Here is a 21,141-nt window from a genome sequence, read left to right as displayed (position 1 = left end):
TCTCCTAAGTTGCCAACACTCCCACCATCCCATTGTGGTTAGCTTGGAGGTCACCCACTAGTGAGAATACCTGCCTGCTTGTTCTGGGATAAAGCAATGTTACTTACCGTAACAGTTGTTATCCAGGGACAGCAGGCAGCTATTCTCACGTCCCACCCACTTCCCCTGGGTTGGCTTCTCAGCTAGCTATCTGAACTGAGGAGATACGCCCGGTGCATTGGGCGGTAAGGCACTCGCGCGGTATGGGCTACTCGAAACTTCTAAAGTTTCTACAAGCAAGTATGCTTGTGAGACGTCCGCATCGGGGCTCCGTCGGATGACGTTACCCACTAGTGAGAATAGTTGCCTGCTGTCCCTGGATAACAACTGTTACGGTAAGTAACATTGCTATATATATATATATATATATATACACCCACACATATATACATATATATATATATATATATATATATATATATATACATACACACACTTTTTAAAAATATTTTTTGGATTCTTTGGGTTTTCTTTTTGACCTCATTTCACTGTCATTTGAATTATTTAACATCATAAGACAGAACTGATCAGAAGCAACTAAATAAAAATATTTTTTAAATTTATTTTAACATAATAGTAAGTGTAAGTAAGCATGCAGCTGTACTTTTAAGAATGAATAATGAAAACATTCTTGAATGTGGAACAAACGGAAATAAGGAATAGCAATCAATACCAGCATCTTTGCATGTCAGGCTATAAATATAATGTGTTATTAACATAACCATGATGATAGAAGTCCACTTCACAATTACATTTTAATTTGTATGATTAAAAAAATAAAATATTGCATTGATTTTAGTGCAACATTCTATAATACATAAGCATATCATGCTTTGGAAGTGTACTGTTACAGTATATACAGTAATGTTTAAACTAAGAGGTAACAACAAAAATACATAATAGAAAATTTATACATGCATAACTGAATGTCTATTATTAATGTTCACTAATGTAAAGACTTGCTTTTGTAGTGTAGTGCACTGTACTGTGTAGACATTTCTCTGAGTCACAATGCAGCATATTCTTCCTCTTGAAAAGTGCTCTATTCCATTCTTCTGCAGTGGAAAGGAACTCCAGGGACATCATGCTTCACCTTTTATTTCCCAATCATCAAATGCACAAATACCTAGACAACAAAGAAACAGATATATTCTTTTCTTAAACCAAAATAAGATTCCTTCCTATTATTTAATTATGGACTATGAGAAAGTTTCAACATACACAGAAAATAAAGACCATATGGCCTTATCCATTCTGTTAAAACATACCAACTGGTAAGCTCTACAACTCCTTCCTTTTCTTCCATACTTTCTTGAATTCTGATACAGTTAATGCCTCTATCATCTCCACTGGGAGATTATTCCATGCATCTACCATCCCTTCTATGAAGAAAGCACAGTTACTTACCGTAACAGGTGTTATCCAGGGACAGCAGGCAGATATTCTTGACTGATGGGTGACGGCACCGACGGAGCCCCGGTACGGACAATTTTAGAGTGATTGCACTCTAAGAACTTTAGAAAGTTCTAGCTAGGCCGCACTGCGCGTGCGTGAGTGCCTTCCCGCCCGACGGAGGCGTGCAGTCCCCAGTTAGGATAAGCCAGCTAAGAAGCCAACCCGGGGAGGTGGGAGGGACGCAAGAATATCTGCCCGCTGTCCCTGGATAACACCTGTTACGGTAAGTAACTGTGCTTTATCCCAGGACAAGCAGGCAGCATATTCTTGACTGATGGGTGACCTCCAAGCTAACAAAAAGAGGGACGGAGGGAAGGTTGGCCATTAGGAAAACATTTTGTAAAACAGATTGGCCGAAGTGTCCATCCCGTCTGGAGAATGCATCCAGACAATAGTGAGATGTAAAAGTATGAACTGAGGACCAAGTAGCAGCCTTGCAGATTTCCTCAATGGAAGTGGAACGGAGGAAAGCTACAGACGCTGCCATAGCTCTAATCTTGTGGCCCGTGACAGAACCTTCCAGTGTCAGGCCCGACTGAGCATAACAGAATGAAACGCAAGCAGCAAGCCAATTGGACAGGGTGCGTTTAGATACAGGATGACCCAACTTGTTAGGATCAAAGGACAAAAACAGTTGAGGAGATGATCTGTGAGGTTTGGTGCGTTCAAGATAGTAAGCCAGAGCACGTTTACAATCCAAGGTGTGCAAAGCCTGTTCACCTGGATTAGAATGAGGCTTTGGGAAAAAAACAGGTAGAACGATGGATTGGTTAAGATGAAACTCAGACACAACCTTAGGAAGGAATTTTGGATGTGTACGGAGGACGACCTTATCATGATGAAAAACAGTGAAAGGTGGATCAGCCACCAGTGCATGGAGCTCACTGACCCTCCTGGCAGAAGTGAGAGCTATAAGAAAGACCACTTTCCAAGTTAGAAATTTAAAATGCGCTGTGGCCAAGGGCTCAAAAGGAGGTTTCATTAACGCAGAAAGAACCACATTAAGATCCCATACAACAGGAGGGGCCTTAAGAGGTGGCTTCACATTGAAAAGGCCCTTCATGAACCTCGAAACCAAGGGATGAGCTGAGAGGGGTTTTCCATGAATCGGCTCATGAAAAGCTGCAATAGCACTAAGGTGAACTCTTATCGAAGAGGATTTAAGACCAGAGTCAGATAAGGACAAAAGATAGTCCAACACCAGTCCCACTGCTGTAGACATGGGATTATGGTGATGTAAAAGGCACCAGGAAGAAAACCGAGACCACTTTTGTTGGTAACATTGAAGAGTAGACGGTTTCCTGGAGGCATCAATAATAGAACGGACAGGCTGAGAAAGGAGAGAGTGAGCCGAAGTCAGCCCGAGAGATACCAAGCTGTCAGGTGCAGAGACTGTAAGCTGGGATGAAGTAGAGTTTGCTGATGCTGTGTAAGTAGTGAAGGAAACAGTGGAAGAGGTATGGGTTCCCTGGAACTGAGTTGAAGCAGAAGGGAGAACCAATGCTGTCTGGGCCACCGTGGAGCGATGAGAATCATGGTGGCTTGTTCCCTCTTGAGCTTGAATAATGTGCGCAGCATGAGCGGAAGAGGAGGAAATGCATAAAGGAAGAGATTGGTCCAGTCCAGGAGAAATGCATCGGGTTCCAGACGGTGAGGAATGTAAAGTCTGGAGCAAAACAGGGGCAGTTGATGGTTGTGGGGAGCTGCAAAAAGATCCACTTGAGGTGTGCCCCATTGAGAGAAAATGGACTGGAGAGTCGAGGGGTCGAGAGTCCATTCGTGAGGTTGAAGAATTCTGCTGAGATTGTCTGCTAAGCAATTCTGTTCCCCTTGGATGTAGACTGCCTTCAGGAATAGGTGACGAGCAGTCGCCCAGGTCCAAATCCTTTGAGCTTCCTGACACAAGAGACGGGATCCCGTCCCTCCCTGTTTGTTGATGTAGTACATTGCAACTTGGTTGTCTGTGCAAATGAGTAGTACCTGAGGAAAAAGAAGATGTTGAAAAGCCTTGAGGGCGTAAAACATCGCTCTGAGTTCCAGGAAATTGATGTGGTGTTTCTTTTCCTGAGCAGTTCAAAACCCCTGAGTTTGGAACTCGTTCAAGTGAGCTCCCCATGCATAGGGGGAGGAATCCGTGGTGATGACCAATTGATGAGGAGGTAGATGGAACAGCAGACCTCTGGATAGATTTGAAGATGTCAACCACCAAAGAAGCGACTGCCGAAGAGACGAGGTCACAGATATGAGTTGTGAGCAAGGATCCGTCGCTTGAGACCACTGGTTCGCTAAGGTCCATTGAGGAATACGTAGGTGGAGACGTGCGAAGGGAGTGACATGCACTGTGGAGGCCATGTGGCCCAAGAGTATCATCATGTGGTTTGCAGAAATGGACGTTTGCTGCAACACCCGTTGACAGAGATGAAGTATGTTGTGAAGGCGATTTGTTGGAAGAAATGCCCTCATCTGAAGTGTGTCTAGAATGGCTCCAATGAATTGAAGTCGTTGAGTTGGAATTAGATGCGACTTGGGTCGATTGATTTCGAACCCTAACAGTTGAAGAAAGAGAATGGTCTGATTGGTAGCAAGTTGAACGGTCTGAGGAGAATGAGCCTTGATCAGCCAGTCGTTCAGATAAGGGAAGACTTGAAAATTGTGAGAGCGGAGATAAGCCGCGACCACAATCAGACATTTGGTGAATACCCTGGGAGAGGAGGCTAGACTGAAGGGTAACACCTTGTACTGGTAATGATGCTGGTTGACGAGGAAGCGTAGATATTGCCTGGACGATAGATGGATAGGAATGTGAGTGTACGCCTCCTTGAGATCGAGAGAGCATAGCCAGTCGCCCTGAGAGAGAAGAGGATATAGGGTTGCCAGAGATAACATTTTGAACTTCTCCTTGACCAGACACTTGTTGAGATCTCTGAGATCTAATATAGGTCTGAGGTCTCCGGTCTTTTTGGGTACTAGAAAGTACCGGGAGTAAAATCCCAGGCCTCGCTGGTCTTGAGGAACTGGTTCGATGGCATTGAGAAGGAGGAGGGAGTGAACCTCCTGAGCCAGTAGGAGGGACTGAGAGTGGGTGGAAGCAGACTCTTTTGGCAGGCCTAAAGGTGGAGGAGTCTGGAAGTTTAGAGAGTAGCCGTGGGCTATGATTGAAAGAACCCACTGGTCGGAGGTGATTACTTCCCAGCGAAAGAGGAAAATTCGAAGTCGACCTCCTATGGGCTGAGGAAGAGAACAGGAGGGAGGAATACTGGCCATGCCCTGGAGAAGGGAGTCAAAAGGGCTGTGTCGGCTTAGGTTGAGGAGCAGGCTTGACATTAGGCTGTTGCTGCTGACGAGCCTGTTGTTGCTGTTGATGTTGTCTCCTAGGTTGGGGAGGATGAGGTTGAGCTGGCCGAGCCGAAAATCTCCTCTGATAGGAAGATTGTTGTCTAAATGGACGAGGAGGAGGAGGTTTCTTCTTGTTTTTCAACAAGGTGTCCCACCTAGTTTCATGGGCAGATAACTTGGGGATTCCATGGGGTGGTATCCATGGAATCCCCAAACAGCTCATCCCCTAGGCAGGGCGCATTGGCAAGTCGATCCTGGTGGTTTACATCCAGGTCTGAGACTCGAAGCCATGCCAACCTTCTCATTGCCACAGACATAGCAGTGGCCCGTGATGTCAGTTCAAAAGTATCATAAATTGAACGGACCATAAACTTTCTGAGTTGCAAAAGGCTAGAGGTGCATTGCTGAAAAGCAGGAAGTTTACGGTCTGGTATATACTTTTGAAAAGAAGTCACCTGTTGGATGAGATGCTTTAGGTAAAAAGAGAAGTGGAACGCGTAGTTACCTGAACGGTTGGCCAACATCGCATTTTGGTAAAGGCGTTTCCCAAATTTATCCATGGCCTTGCCCTCTGCCAGGAGGGACAGAGGCATAAACACTCGTTCCTGCAGATTTCTTCAGGGTCGACTCCACTAGCAGAGACTCATGAGGGAGTTGGTGTTTGTCGAACCCTGGAATAGGAATCACTTTAGAGATTCAAGTTTTCTCGGGGCTCCTGGTATTGTCAAAGGAGTTTCCAAATTTTTATAGAAAGTTTCCCTCAAGATGTCATGGAGGGGCAACTTTAAAAACTCTTTGGGAGGTTGGTCAAAATCCAAAGCATCGAGAAATGCCTTGGATTTTTTAGAGTCAGACTCTAGAGGAATAGAAAGAGAGTCTGACATCTCCTTTAAGAATTTGGTGAAGGAGGAGTGCTCTGGTTTAGCAGCAGGATCCTGCACCGATGGGTCATCCTCTTCAGACGAATAATCCTCCTCGGTACCGAGGGGATCATCAGAGTCATCCCACAAGTCAGGGTCCCGTACCAATTGAAGGTGGCCTTGAGAGAGTGGAGTGGATGTCTCAGTATGTTTTGTCTTGCGTACCGATTTCCCTGAACGGGTCGATACGGTACCTGGTGACTGCACAGCGGTACGGGTTTCAGAGACCGGTACCGGATCAGAAACTGAAAGAACAGTGCGTCGATGAGACCTTGGTTCTGCTGATAGAATAGGCATGGATAAAGTTTTCTGCGGTGCCGATAAAGCTGATGCCGCTAATAGAGGCTGATCGACAATCGGCACCGAAGGCTCAGTGGGTACCGACACTGGAAGGGTCGGAGTCAATAAAGCCGGGAGCAATTGTTGCAGTTGCTCCTTAAGTTGGGCCTGAAGGATAGAGGCAATACGCTCATCCAACGTTGGTCCCGATGGCACCGGTACCGCTTTTTTCTTGCTCGGTACCTGCGGTGCAGCTTGACGCTCCGGTGAAGTCGATGCTGATGAAGAGGCAGTAACTTCGATGGGAGCGGAGCGCTTACGGGGTCGGCGCGCAGTCTGCAGGACTTGGCTCACTGCTTGTTCGACTGGCGGCCCGAGGACAGTAGGGGAAGGCTTCTTAGCTGGCTTACCTACTGGTTGCGACACCGGTGATGTAGTTTGCGGTGCCGAAACTGTCGGTGTCGGTTTAGAGGAAGTTGCCGACGTCGATACCGGAGGAACTTCCATAGCGGTACCGAACAGGATCCACTGTTGTATTTGCCGGTTTTTCAAAGTCCTCTTTTGAAGAGAACTACAGCGGGTGCAGGTTTCAGCCCTGTGGTCCAGACCCAGACACTGAAGGCACCACTTGTGCGGGTCGGAAAGAGATATAGGGCGTGCACACCGCTGGCACTTTTTAAAACCCGGTGACGGGGGCATGAATGGAAAAACGGCTGTAGCAAAATCGAAGCCCGAGGCTTCGATGGTGCCAACAGGCCCCGCTGGGGCCGACTGTAAAAAAACGAAATAAAGTAGTTTTTTTTTTTTTTTTTTTAACACGAACAAATTAAAATGAGAAAAGGAAAAGAATTCTCGAAGAGAAAAAACGCGCGAGCGGGAAGGCGAAAATACTTGAAAAAAATTTCCAACAGCCGTTGGAAACACGCGTCTTCTTAGCTCCGCGGAAACTAAGAAACTGGGGACCGCGCGCCTCCATCGGGCGGGAAGGCACTCGCGCACGCGCGGTGCGGCCTAGCTAGAACTTTCTAAAGTTCTTAGAGTGCAATCACTCTAAAATTGTCCGTACCGGGGCTCCGTCTGTGCCGTCACCCATCAGTCAAGAATATGCTGCCTGCTTGTCCTGGGATAAATATTTTATTGTAACAGAGAAAAAAATGACAGCTATAGGAAAGGATTCACTTCTAAAGAGCAAGGGTTGCATATGGAATTTAAAAAAATATAATCACATTAAAGAAAATTTAGAATCTTCTCTATATTAAAATTAAAACAAATATTTTTATATACCAGGGGTAATTTTTATATACGGAGGACCACATGAATGTCAGTACTACCCCAAGAGGGCTGCAACATTATGTAATGTCAAAACTGGAAATGCAATTGGACTGCTATAGTGTTCATTGTTGGGTCACAGTGAGAGGAAGAACTTAGTACGCTTTGTTATGGCAGATGAGGAAGGTGTGCTTGTGAGAGTACACAGCACAGCTAATTGTTTCACCACCATATGCATTCTGTAACATTTCAAGAGTTTAATGCTCTTTCCAAGTTTAACCAAATTCAATCACACACCTCTGGTGTACTCGCGCACAGACACATCTTCCTCATCTGCCATGACGAAATGTACGAAGTTCTTCCTCTCAATGTCACCAAACAACAAAGACTATGGCAGTCTAACTGCAGGTTCAGAAATGTCGATGTACGAGCTTTACAAGAAGCAGCACAGCATTGCCACATCTACTTCTTGAAAAGAAAAACAGAGGCAGTCTCATTACTTTTAAATCAACCCTAATATGTGCACCAATGTTGATTACAAAGTTAGCTTGCTTCTCTTGCACCTGTATTTCCAATGCAGAGTCAATGCTTAGCTAGGGCTTATTGATCCTTATATAAGAATGTGTTATTTACTATTTCAATATGTAGGGGGTTTCCCATGATATTCTCTGGTTTTACCTATACTTTGATAAGGGTAAACTTGGCCTCATGAGTGAAGGAGTGTGACTACTACCACTGATTCTGTATAAGACGCCCGGTCTCAGCAGCTGCCTAACTAGCTTTTGAGAATTGCACACGGGCGTCCTATACAGAACTGCATCTGTCCTAAAGGACAGACACCTAACCCCAACCTGACCACCCTAATTCTTTAACCGGCGCCCATGTCACAGGTGCTGTTTAAAGTATCATGTTGCTGCTGGACTGATTGCAGCAAGGTAATCTCCCTGCCGTAATAAGCTCACTGTCTGCAGTTAGGATCTGCAAATCCTGAAACAATCCCTGGTAGGAGGGTTGGCCAAGCTCTCCTGCTGGCACTCCCCACAACATCCCCTTCAGGAAGGATGCACTGGGAAGGGGAAGGTCTGCCATTCTGAAGAGGTGGGCCTGCCAGCCAGATTTAGTAGGCATCTCTCTGGCTGGCCTTGCTGAATAAGGGCAGTGCTGGCAAGAGGGAGTGGGCATCCCTCCTGCCGTGAATGTTGGTGGGAGGGTATCCCTCCTACCTGAGATTGTTTCATGGGTTTGATCACTGGGATAAGTCTGAATTATAGGTCTCATTGTCATGTCTTATAGGTTGAGTTTGTCAAGATGAGGGCAGCATCGAGACGATTGTGGAGAAGAGGATTGACAAGAATACCTCAAGGAGTGTTGAGAGTGCGATGAAATGTGTCCTCTCATATAGGACTCTTGACGTGTGGGAGTCTGAGAATGGTCCTTTGATATGGATGTAGGTTGTTGCTCCTGCTGGGGGTTGTTTCAGAATTTATGGCAGGAGGGTGTGGGCATCCCTCCTGCTGCAGTGTGTGTGTGTGTGTGTGTGTGGGGGGGGGGGGTTCAGGGGTGGGCCTCCTTCCTGCCAGCCGACTTGCAGTGGGGTTCCCTGCTGCGGCCAATCAGCTGATCGCGGCAGGGAGAGTTCCTTGCTACGATCAGTTTAGTGGCCAGGTCTATTTGAAATGTAGGCCAGCATTTTGCATCTATCGTGACCCTAGGGAGATGCCTAGGACTGCTTAGGGTCACCTAAAGCCACTTCCGGGCAAAACCACACAGGCAAGGGGAGAAATGGTGCACAGGCAAGGGGGGTGAAATGCTGCTGCTGCTGCTGCACAGGGAAGGGGGGGTGTGATACGAATGTGAAACGGATGGTATGAAAGAATTATTAATATTGAATGACACTGCCTAGGATCCATGATAGCTGTTACAGGGAAACACAAGTATTATGAGAACGAGCAAGGCCAGAAATTTTTCAGCACCTGCTGATAAACTGCCTATTATGAGAGCAGGTCACTGTCAGCACACGAGCAAAGCCAGAAGTTTTCAGCACCTGATGATAGGTGCTTGACAGAAACACACCCTCCCCGCACGAGATAAGCACGCGTTTGTATATCCAATCTGGAAAAAGGGGATGGGGAAAAAGTACAATTTAAGGGAGGAAAGTTACCTGTAAGGAAGGGACTTTTTTCCACTGCTGACGAGTTGTGTGATGATATTCTGAATAAGCCTCCTGATCGTGGTCCCCCGACGGAGTGATGATGTAATAACCGTGATGATGTAATAACCGGTAATGTATTGATTCAAACTCTGTACTTAATCAATGATTATGGCTAGAAATATTGTATATATGTAATAAAACTTTATTTGTATACTATTTTGATTTCCTGGCATTCTGTCCAGTGCGGAAAGTGACTGAAGGTCTTTGGTAAGCCTTTTTAAATAGTAATACAGGGGGTAGAAATGCTGCACAGGCAAGGGTGAGAGAAATGCTGCTGCTGCACAGGGAAGGAGGGAGAAATGCTGCTGCTGCACAGGGAAGGGAGGGAGAGAAATGCTGCAGTAGCATCATCCAATTGGGAAGAGAGAGGGAAGGAGGGAGAAGAAAGACAAGGGAGAGGAACCAGAGATGCCAAGTCCATGGGAGGGAAAGGAAAAAAGGAAAGGAGATACCAGACCATGGAGGGGGAGGAAGAGATGTCATGGCATGGGGGAGGGAAGGGAAGGTGATAGAGATACCACACCATGGTGTGGAGTGAGAAGGAAGGAAGGAAAGGAGAAGAGAAAGAGAGAGATTCCAAAGCATAGGGGAGGAGGTGGAGACAGAAAAATGGAGAGGGGGTGAAGCTGAAATGAATCATGTGCAAAGGAGAGAAGGGACCCCGGATATACAGTTTATTGAAGGGACATAGAAAGAGGGAAGATGTCATATGGAAGAGAGAGGGTAGACAGTAGATGGAAGGGGCAGAGAGAGTGTGGGCAGTAGATGGAAGGGGTAGAGAGAGAGGGCAGAAGCTGGGTGGAAGGGGCAAAGAGAGGGCAGATGTTGCATGGAAGGGAGAGGACAAACGCTGTATAGAAAGAAGAGAGCAAAGAGAAGATGATTAAAGCAGAAACGACAAAAGGTAGAAAGATTTTTTTGTTGCTTTACTTAGAATCAAGTAGTATTGTAACTGTATTGATAAAAGTTTATAAATAGGAAATGGAAATAAGACAATTTTTTGGACTAAACCCCTTTCCTCAGGACAGGATGCCATAACAGCAGTATACTGTCCTGTTCTGAAGAAAGATTTGGCATCTGAAAGCTAATTGAAAAATGGATTAGTCCAATAAAATGGTATTTTCTTATTTCTCATTATTTGTTAATTTGTAAAGTGGTGATTGTTATGTATCAGTTTTTTCAAATTTACATCTGCTGTCTTTATATTTTGCACAGTGTCACTTTTTTTGTGGTGTTTTGGTGTTGCATTGTATGCAGCAGAGTCTGGTTTCTTGGCAGTTCAGTTTAACTTTTGTCTTTATATTTCTATTTTTAGTTTGTGATTATTCCATATTGGGCAAGGGTGTATCTCTGTTCTGTGTGTATGAAAAGGACATAGTTTTCAGTTGGATTGACTACAGGACTGTGCGGGATCTGGCTTGTTTAGTTTTACAATGTATGTGTTGGTGTTCTAGTGCTCACTGCAGTGTTTAAAATGCTGCCTTTTCCTAGGTACACTCTTGTTGTGCGATATGTGGATTGTTACTAAAAATCATATTTTTGATATAAATGGGGGGGTTGTCAAAAAATGATGGGCCCCTGGTGTCACATATGCTAGGTACTAGCTTTGAAAACACAGATGTATTGAAAAACCAATGTATATAAACCAACACTTTCAATTGGCGACTGCTGTGGTAATAGGACATAAGAAAATATCGTTTTGCTAAAACATAGTGAAGCAGGTGTCACACTGTGGCTGTGAGGAGGAGGAAGTCGGCAACAAGATAACACTGGGGGCATCAGATCGCATAAAAGGGCCAGAAGACTGATCGGTCGGGTCACACCCTGATGCAGCTAGTCGGTAAAACGCTGGCCTCCGTCGGTGTGCCGATCAGTTGAAGATAAGTGGCTTTATTCCTCTATCTACAATTACATACATGTGAAGCATAAGTTCCTTTGCTCGTATTAACTCATTTTTGAAGGTTTTGCCTGTGAGGTTACTGTCTAACCATCTTGATATCCACTTTTGTGGCGGTGGGAGGGCCTTTTCTGAGGCTTTTTTCCTTCTTTTTGAGTGAAATGTGAGGTGACACCTGCTTCACTATGTTTTAGCAAAACGATATTTTCTTATGTCCTATTACCACAGCAGTCGACATATGCTAGGTACGCCACTGCTGTCTTCCACTACAGCTACATTCATGTCAATGTTATTTTAGGTTTAGAAAACTATTGAAATCTTTTCTACTCAAGGATAGCAACACTATTATAGACTAATCCATAATTTTATAGATCCACAAATGTCCTTGAACTGTATAGGTACAGGTGGAATAGAAAAACCCTGTATAACATATAAAGAATATTGAGGAGGTCTGCTGTGCTCCCTGGATGATGAAGTATATGACAAATGCCTTTTAGGTTTCAAACAGAGATTGACATGGGGATGGGTACCCACATTAAATGTGGGGCAGTAATGGGGACAGAGCCCATGGAGACAGGGAAAAACTTTGTCCCTGTGTCATTCTCTAAAAGTTTGAGACTAGTATTAATATGTAAAACTTAACACATCTTAGACAATTGTCAACTGAATTCAATGACTTAAAAAAATTTCAGAAGTTTCTTTTTTATTTAAACAAACTATTGTTAAATTATATTTGTTTCTTGTCTGTCTTTGATGTGGCAATAAGAGTTTCATCTGTTGATCAGACTCCTACCATCTGCAACATCCTTCCATCATGTATCTAGTTGCTCAAGCATCTTGCTGTTACAGCAATAGATTCATCCATCGTTGCTGGCATCAAGGAGCATTTCCAACATGTAACATGTAATAAACACTTATTTTTCTGTTCATCCACTACAAAGAGTAGATTTCTCTTCTATACCCATGTCTGAAAGATCACAATGGAAGGTTCTATTTGCAATTTATGAACAGTTATACATAATATTGTTTGAGGCTTGTACAAATGAGGGCAGAGCCCGCAGGGACAGGGCAGGAACAATTTTGACATGAAGGTGTCCAAAAGAAATGCCTGGAGTGACTAACTCTTGCTCAGACTGGACTGAGACTGGTAGTGAAAGTGCAGGAAAAAGGAGCAGGACTTAGTCAAACGCAGAATGAGAGACTGATAAGCGGAGTGATAAAATGAAAATAATAAATGAACGAATGAAAATGATAAAGAAAAAATAATAAGAAATGAAATTGGCAAAATAATTGATGTGAGGGGGTGCATGAGCGAATCAATTAGGATCTGCGTACTGATAGCCTGGATTTGGCACTAAGGCCCTGAAGCAGTGGTTACCGGCCACGAAACGATCGTCGGCCTGGCCTGTTTGTGTTCAATGGTTTTTACCATTAATCATTCTTGGCTATTTTTTGCTCCCACCTGCTAACTTTAAACTTGTGTGAAAGTTTTTTGCCTATGATGCTTGGGTGGAAGAGTGTGGGTACACCTCTCCATTTGTCTGAGGCTTTTCTTTTGCTTAAGTAATAAACTAATGTTCTTGGCTTGTGTGGAGTGATATTTTTGGATTTTTGTAAAATATATTTCAGGCATAGTTAATAATGAAATAAAAACAATAAAATAGCAGTAGTGAACATACAACAGATCAGGACAGGTCTAAAGCTGTCAAGAAGGCAGTCAGAGAGGCCAAGCTCCGAATAGAGGAGAATCTAGCGCGGAACATTAAGAAAGGGGATAAATCCTTCTTTAGGTATATTAGTGACAGGAAAAGAAACAAAGATGGGATAGAACGACTCAGGAAATCGGACGGGAATTATGCAGAATCGGATTCCACTAAGGCCGAGCTACTAAATGAATACTTCTGCTCGGTTTTCACCTGTGAGGCACCGGGATCCGGTCCACTTTTACAGACAAGGGAAAGCCAGAAAGACCCGTTTCAAGACTTCAAGTTTACGCCCAGTAGCGTCTACTGCGAACTTTCAAGACTCAAAGTGAACAAAGCCATGGGACCAGACAACCTACACCCCAGGGTGCTCAGAGAGTTGAGTGAAGTCCTGGCGGAACCATTGTCTGTGCTCTTCAATCTCTCCCTAAGCACGGGAAGAGTCCCCTTGGACTGGAAAACAGCTAACGTTATTCCACTCCACAAAAAGGGCTGCAGGACAGAGACGGCAAATTACAGACCGGTAAGTCTCACATCCATAGTATGCAAGCTCATGGAAACACTGATCAAACAGAAACTTGATACAATACTGGATGAAGAAAATCTACGTGATCCCCATCAACATGGATTTACCAAGGGCAGGTCCTGCCAATCAAATCTGATTAGCTTCTTCGACTGGGTAACAAGACAACTGGATGCCGGGGAGTCCCTGGACGTAGTGTATTTGGACTTCAGCAAAGCTTTTGATAGCGTCCCACACCGCAGGTTATTGAACAAGTTAAAATCGCTGGGATTAGGGGAAACACTAGCTGCATGGGTTAAAGATTGGCTGAGCGGTAGAATTCAGAGGGTGATAGTAAATGGTACCCCATCCAAAACATCAGATGTGACCAGTGGAGTGCCACAAGGCTCGGTCTTAGGTCCAATCCTATTCAACATATTCATAAGTGATATGACCCAAGGGCTCAGAGGAAAAATATCATTGTTCGCCGATGACGTCAAACTGTGCAACATAGTAGGTAAAAGCACTATGCCTGACAGTATGACGCAGGACCTACTACTATTAGAACAATGGTCATCGACTTGGCAGCTCAACTTCAATGCTAAAAAATGCAAAGTGATGCACCTGGGTAAAAGAAATCTGTGCAGGACTTACACGTTAAATGGTGAGACCTTAGTTAGGACCACGGAAGAACGGGATTTAGGAGTAATCATTAGTGATAACATGAAAACTGCCAATCAAGTGGAAAAGGCTTCCTCCAAGGCAAGGCAAATGATGGGTTGTATCCGTAGAGGTTTTATCAGCAGGATGCCAGAGGTCATAATGCCACTGTACAGGTCCATGGTGAGACCTCATTTGGAATATTGTGTTCAATTCTGGAGACCACATTACCAGAAAGATGTGCTGAGAGTTGAGTCAGTTCAGCGGATGGCCACCAGGATGGTCTCGGGGCTCAAGGATCTTCCGTATGAAGTAAGGCTGAATAAATTGCAGCTGTACTCACTTGAAGAACGAAGAGAGAGAGGAGACATGATTGAGACATTTAAATATATCACGGGTCGTATCGAGGTGGAAGAGGATATCTTTCGTCTTATGGGACCTTCGTCCACCAGAGGGCATCCGCTGAAAATCAGGGGAGGGAAATTTCATGGGGACTCCAGAAAGTATTTCTTCACTGAGAGGGTGGTCGATCATTGGAATGAACTCCCACGGCAGGTGATTGAGGCCAACAGCGTGGCAGATTTCAAAAATAAATGGGATATTCATGTGGGATCTCTGATGAGGTAAGGGCAGGAGGTTGGGGGAAGGGTCACTGGAGTGGGCAGACTTGGTGGGCTTTGGCCCTTTTCTGCCGTCATTTTTCTATGTTTCTATTGCAAATATGAGATATAAACCCAATGGATCAGATCTATTTGGGATGCACCAATTATAAATGTAAGATTTAAAACCAATAATTACAAATTAAAATCTATTTGTAGTGCAATGATTGATAAAATATGAATATGAACTGGACAGTTACCAGAAACAGAGCCTTCTTCACCCTAGCTCCCTCTCTCTGTGTTTATTTGGAATTTGATATATTGCCCTAGCATTGGCTGATCTTGCAGTTTACAAATAAAGGAAAGTATATAAAACTGAAAATGGAAAGGAACTCCATAAATTACATCGTCAAATCAAACACAGAGAGAGGGAGCTAGGGTGAAGAAGGCTCTGTTTCTGGTAACTGTCCAGTTCATATTCATATTTTATCAATCATTGCACTACAAATAGATTTTAATTTGTAATTATTGGTTTTAAATCTTACATTTATAATTGGTGCATCCCAAATAGATCTGATCCATTGGGTTTATATCTCATATTTAATAGGCTGTTGTATGTTCACTACTGCTATTTTATTGTTTTTATTTCATTATTACCTATGCCTGAAATATATTTTACAAAAATCCAAAAATATCACTCCACATAAGCCAAGAACATTAGTTTATTACTTAAGCAAAAGAAAAGCCTCAGACAAATGTTTTAATGTTCAAACAGTTAAGGGGCATGGTGAGATTCAGAAGCTGGCTTTACACTTGAGTTGTTGGAGGTAAAGATTTTTATTTATATCTACATACTATATATTTAAAAATTTTCATTATTAGTGTCTTGATAGTGGTTTGCCTTGTGTTTACTAAACTACTTTATTGTAATCCACTTTGTACATCTTAATTATTGGTATTAAATTAATTCCCATTCCCAAAAGAGAGCTAACTTACATAAACTGTTAAGCTATTCTTGAGGGCTATCAAGGTCCATAGGTTTGAGGCACATAACCTGAAGGACCCTAAGCTTAGCAGCTGCCTGCCTTATCTTAGTAAAGGAAGATTTATTGAAAAATATCTGAAAATTCTTACCAGAACAAAATGGCACAAATATTTAAATATATCAATTTGTTAATAGCACTCAATATCTATATTTGTCTGTAATCACTGTTACCAGCCAATAGTGGAGTCATTCTTTAGAGAACTGTATTTCAGCAATACAGTGAAGAAAAAGCTTCAATAACATTCAGAACAGCAATAATTACTGATTTCAAGCTGCTCGCTTTACATCATAGGCACAAAAAATTCCACATTATAAATACTTAGGGTCATTTTATTAAGGTGCGCTAAATGCTAACGCGTCCATTATATTCTATGGACACGTTAGCATTTAGCACGTGCTAAAACGGCTAGTGCACCTTAGTAAAAGAGGGGGTTAATCTCAGAATGAGAACTGAGCCCACCACTGTGTACAGGTTGGGAAAATGAAATAAAAAATTAATTTACTTAAACAGAAACAGCTGTCTGACGGCAGCCTGCATTCCAGCTTCAGCATGTTTTTACTTTCCAAACGCCGACTCCCTCGCTGACAATCACTGCACTCTTTAGTCATCTCTTTAATGATTTTCTCGGTTGCATGGAGCTGGTGGTGAAAACAATGTTAAGAATTCCCTGATGCAGCCAAGACCAGGCGAAACAAGAATCTTGTTGGAAACAACTAAGGAAATCATTAAAGAGATAACTAAAGATTGCAGTGATTGTCAGCGAGGGATTTAGCGTTTGGAAATACGGTTCTCTAACTGACTGGTAACAATGATTTCAGACAAATAATTATATTCCATGAGACTCAGTAACTTGAAGAGCCACATAGGTGTCTACAGTTCACTCTATTCAAGACAGGACACCAGTACAACTTCTTCAGTACAGGGTGACATGATCATAGGTTTTTTCCCTTACAGAAGACTTCAGTATAAATAATTGTAGCAATTCAACTGACTAATGAAAACAAGCTCCTGTGATGCATTTTCCTGTCGAGAAGAAGGTAGGAAGCAGCAGCATGCTTGAGGGCCTAAAAATGAAGGCCCTGTACTGATGCAGAATCAGCACTGGAACTCCAGAAGGTGTGTGAAGAAAGCAGACACATGAGGAAGAAAAGAAGAGAATATGTTGCCAGCTGCTGCCTGCTGAACAGAGGAGATGAGGTGCTGTATTTCATTGTATGTGTGGTAAACCACTTGTATCCCATGCACTGACAAAATGTATCTTTATTGTAAACCGCTTGTATCCTATGTACTGTAAAAATGTATCTTTACTGTAAACCGCTTTGAACTTCACGGTATAGCGGTTTATAAGAAATTAAAATAAAATAAATAAATATACACCAATATATATGATAATTCAGAAGACCAAGTTCACAAAATATTAAATTAATAACATAATGGAAATCACTTCAAAATGTTTTAAGTATTATTGTACTGCACAATATGAAAGAAACAAAGAATGCTGTTCATACTTACCGTATATTTTCTCAAAGTACTTTACAATTTAACAACCACACTCTTGAGTACTCTGGGACTGTGCCCTGCGGGGTGATCTCAGTTGTCTCAAGGCAGCATCTCCATACTGGATACCTGAGCCCATCCTTTCTGGATCCAGTTCACCTTAACAAAACACCGAAGTTTCACATTTAAATCTTATCTGAAATACTGGACAGAAACCACTATGAAAACATTATTTTGTAAAAACATTTGTATGAATGTCTACTTATATAAACTAAGATTTTGAACCTTATTTTTTATAAAGTATCCCCCTCTTCTATTTAACTGCATTAGCAGTTTTTAGTGCAGAAAGCCGTGCTGAATGGCCCGCGCTTCTCCCAACGCTCATAGAGTTCCTATGAGCATTGGGAGCAGTGTGGGCCATTCAGTGTGGCTCTCTGAGCTAAAAACTGCTAGCGCAGTTTAATAGAAGAGGGGGTATAAGACCAAATATCATTTTTCTATAAACACATAGAAATAAGTGAACTTATTATACTGTACTTGTGATTAACATTCAAGAGCTATGCTTGTTTCATCACAACAAAAGTTGACAAATCCGAGATGCCAGGTTGCTATGCTGACTAAAATTTTATCTTAGTGCCCAGGAATTTGCTGCCAATATCCTGAAGCAGAAAAGAGGAAACTTGGTATTGCACTCTTCTGGAAAGCAGTCCACATTTAGAGTCTTATAACGATAGAACTTATCAGCACCTTTATTCTGATCTATGGCCCATTCCTGAGGGCCCATGAGTGTACTTTTCCATTCTAGATCCCCACGCTAATAACAGGTCTCCATGGCATCCTTACAAAGAAGAAGAAAGGATCGATTCTTCCTTACTTGTTGATGTAGGACATTGGTTTTTAAAAAAAAAATTTTAATTTATAAATTTAAATAATTACAATATCAGACAATACAAAAGAAAAAAGGATCTTCCTTAGATATTAGCAATACAAAATTCCTTTCTAAGCCCACATTAATGGGGAAACATGATACAATTTCAAATAAGCAGATTATAAGGAAAGAAAAAAGGAAATAATTTACGATTCACCCTCGCGAATCCTAAACCATTCCTTACTCTAATAGGGACTCTTAATTTCCATCCTCTAATTCCTCAGTAGTTAAACTTAAACCTCTTTAATATTAACTAATTTCTGTTCTCGAGCAATTAAAAATTGTTGCAGTTGTCTGGGATCCCAAAAAACATATTCAATGTCTTGTAACTTGACAAATCAAATAGAACTCTTAAACAGAGGAGAAGTAGTAGTAAATCAAAATGATAATCTCCCCTGCCCCAAAAATATAACAGAATGAGAGGGAGAAACAGCTCAAAACAACACAGCGCTAATGAAACCAAAAATTTTAATAAAGGAAAAGCCCTCAGTCACACAGCTAGCCCGGGGAGATGGCCCCTGAGGCTTCAGCTGTCACAAAGTATAAACCCAGAAAGGGTACCCTGAAGCCTCAGGGGCCATCCCCCAGGGCTAGCTGTGTGACTGAGGGCTTTTCCTTTATTATAATTTTTGGTTTCATTAGCGCTGTGTTGTTTTGAGCTGTTTCTCCCTCTCATTCTGTTATATTTTTGGGGCAGGGGAGATTATCATTTTGATTTGTAACTTGACAAGACATTTACATGGGAATTTTAGGTAAAAAGATGCCTCTAGAGCAGTTGTCTCAAACTCATACCCTTTGTGGGACCACATTTTGGATTTGTAGGTACTTGGAGGGCCACCGAAAAAATAGTTAATGCCTTATTAAAGAAATGACAATTTTGCATGAGGTAAAACTCTTTATAGTTTATAAAACTTTCCTTTAGCAGTTAAAAGGAAAGATATATAAACTATAAAGAGTTTTACCTTATGCAAAATTGTCATTTCTTTAATAAGGCATTAACTATTTTTTCTGCGGCCCTCCAAGTACTCTATTTTTTCTGCAGCCCTCACATTTAAAGTTTAATATCTTTTCTTTCTCAAAACTGACACATTTCAATCACTATATTGAAAATAAAACATTTTCCCTACCTTTGTTGGCTGGTGACTTTATTTTTCTGTGCATTTAACTATGTTTCCAGGGTCTTCTTGTCCTTTGTTTTTCTCTCCGTCTTCACTTTCTGCCTTGCATCCATCTTTGGTATTAACTTAATGTTCAATTTTTCTGCTTTCTTTTCAAAATCTACGTTTCCATGTCTTACCTTCCCTTCCTATCTCTCTCTTCTTCCGTCCTATTTCCATGGTCTGGCATCTCTTTCCTTCCTTTCTCTCCCTCCCTCCTTCCTTCCTTTCCCCTGGTCTGGCATCTGGCTCCTTCCCTTTCCCCATGTCCTGGCATCTCTCCCTCCCCCTCCATGGTCTGATATCTCCTTTCCTTCCTTGGCTTCTCTTGTTCCTCTCCTCTCCCTTGAGTTCCTTCTCCTTCCTTCCCTCTCTTTCCCCAATTGGGTGCAGCAGCAACAGAAGCAGCATTTTCCTTCCCCCTTTTCTGTGCAGCAGAAGCATTTCTCTTCCCCTTTCCCTCCCTCTCCCTTTCCTGTACAGCAGCAGCAGCAGCAGCATTTCCCTAGGGTCCCCCTTTCCTATGCAGCAGAAGCATTTCTCTATCCCCTCCCCTTCCGTTCTCTTCCTTGTGGAGCAGCAGCGTGTCTGGCTGGCTCAGTTGATCGTTCCATTCAAAGCTGCGGGTGGCGGCTCCTAGCGAGATCCGTGCCTGTGTCTGAAGCCTCTCTGATGTTGTGACGTCAGAGAGGCTTCTGATGCAGGAGTGGATAGCGTGAGGAGCCGCCAACCCGCGGCTTTGAACGGAACGATTGACTGAGCCGGCCAGACATGCTGCTCCTCCAAAAGGAAGGGAAGGGGGAAGAGAAATGCTGTTTTGATCGCATCCGGACCGCGGGCCACAAAATAGCACCTGGAGTGCCGCATGCAGCCTGTGGGCCGCATGTTTGAGACCGCTGCTCTAGAGCTAAAACTCTTAACTTTTAATTTCAGAAATTCTTTCCTTCTTAATTGCGTAGCTCTAGAGACATCTGGAAAAATTCTAACCAAGTCCCCACAAAATTTTGTTAACCTATTTTTAAAATAAAGTTTCATTATTAACAGTTTGTCTATCTCACTAATGCATGTTACCACGTGCCTCCCGCGGCCACCCGGAAGCCCTCCCTCTGATGTCGCAACGTCAGAGGGAACATCTCAGGGCCAGCCGCAGGAGGCATGCAGGAGCTGCCGCCGTGGCCCAGAGCGAACACAGCAAGGAGGAGGGAGCCGGCAAGAAGGCAATCATCCAGGGGCGGCAGACGGAACAAACGCATTGCCCTCGAGCGGGCTGCACGGGGCAGCAGGTTGGACACCCTAAAAGGCAAAACTGAAGTGAAAGAGCATCAGAAAGTGTGCATTGCAAGATATGGAGAGAGGGATGCGGGATGTTTTACTTTGAGACATGCTCGTATAGCGAGTCAAGCTCGGTTTACGAGTCACAAATTTTACAAATGTTTTGCTCGTCTTGCAAAACACTCGTAAACCGCGGTACTCGTAATCCGAGGTTTGACTATATATTGGTTACCAATCTCCTATAGAATCACATACAAAATTGCATTAATAACCTTCAAAATCTGACTATCAAATGCACCAATATTTCTTGACCGTCTTCTTATATCGTGTACTCCATTTAGGATATTAAGATGAACAGAGCATCTTTTTA

General features: G+C 43.0%; 1 protein-coding gene across 3 annotated transcripts in view; it reads right to left on the bottom strand.

The window, feature by feature from the left end:
- Nucleotides 1-585: 585 nt before the first annotated feature.
- The window catches only part of RAB4A (RAB4A, member RAS oncogene family), a 211,344-nt gene continuing 190,788 nt past the window's right edge, over nucleotides 586-21,141 (bottom strand). For all 3 annotated transcript variants that reach the window (XM_033938150.1, XM_033938149.1, XM_033938151.1), the window contains 2 exons: nucleotides 17,430-17,573; nucleotides 586-1,165 (listed from right to left, as the gene is read on the bottom strand). In XM_033938150.1, the coding sequence (XP_033794041.1) occupies nucleotides 17,458-17,573 (116 nt within the window). In that variant the 3' untranslated portion in view covers nucleotides 586-1,165; nucleotides 17,430-17,457. The remainder of the gene's footprint in view (nucleotides 1,166-17,429; nucleotides 17,574-21,141) is intronic.

Source organism: Geotrypetes seraphini, chromosome 3 (genome assembly GCF_902459505.1).
Source record: "Geotrypetes seraphini chromosome 3, aGeoSer1.1, whole genome shotgun sequence".
Taxonomy (NCBI): Eukaryota; Metazoa; Chordata; class Amphibia; order Gymnophiona; family Dermophiidae; genus Geotrypetes; species Geotrypetes seraphini.
The sequence above is the reverse complement of the archived record's forward strand: the minus strand, read 5'-3'. Positions and strand labels throughout refer to the sequence as shown.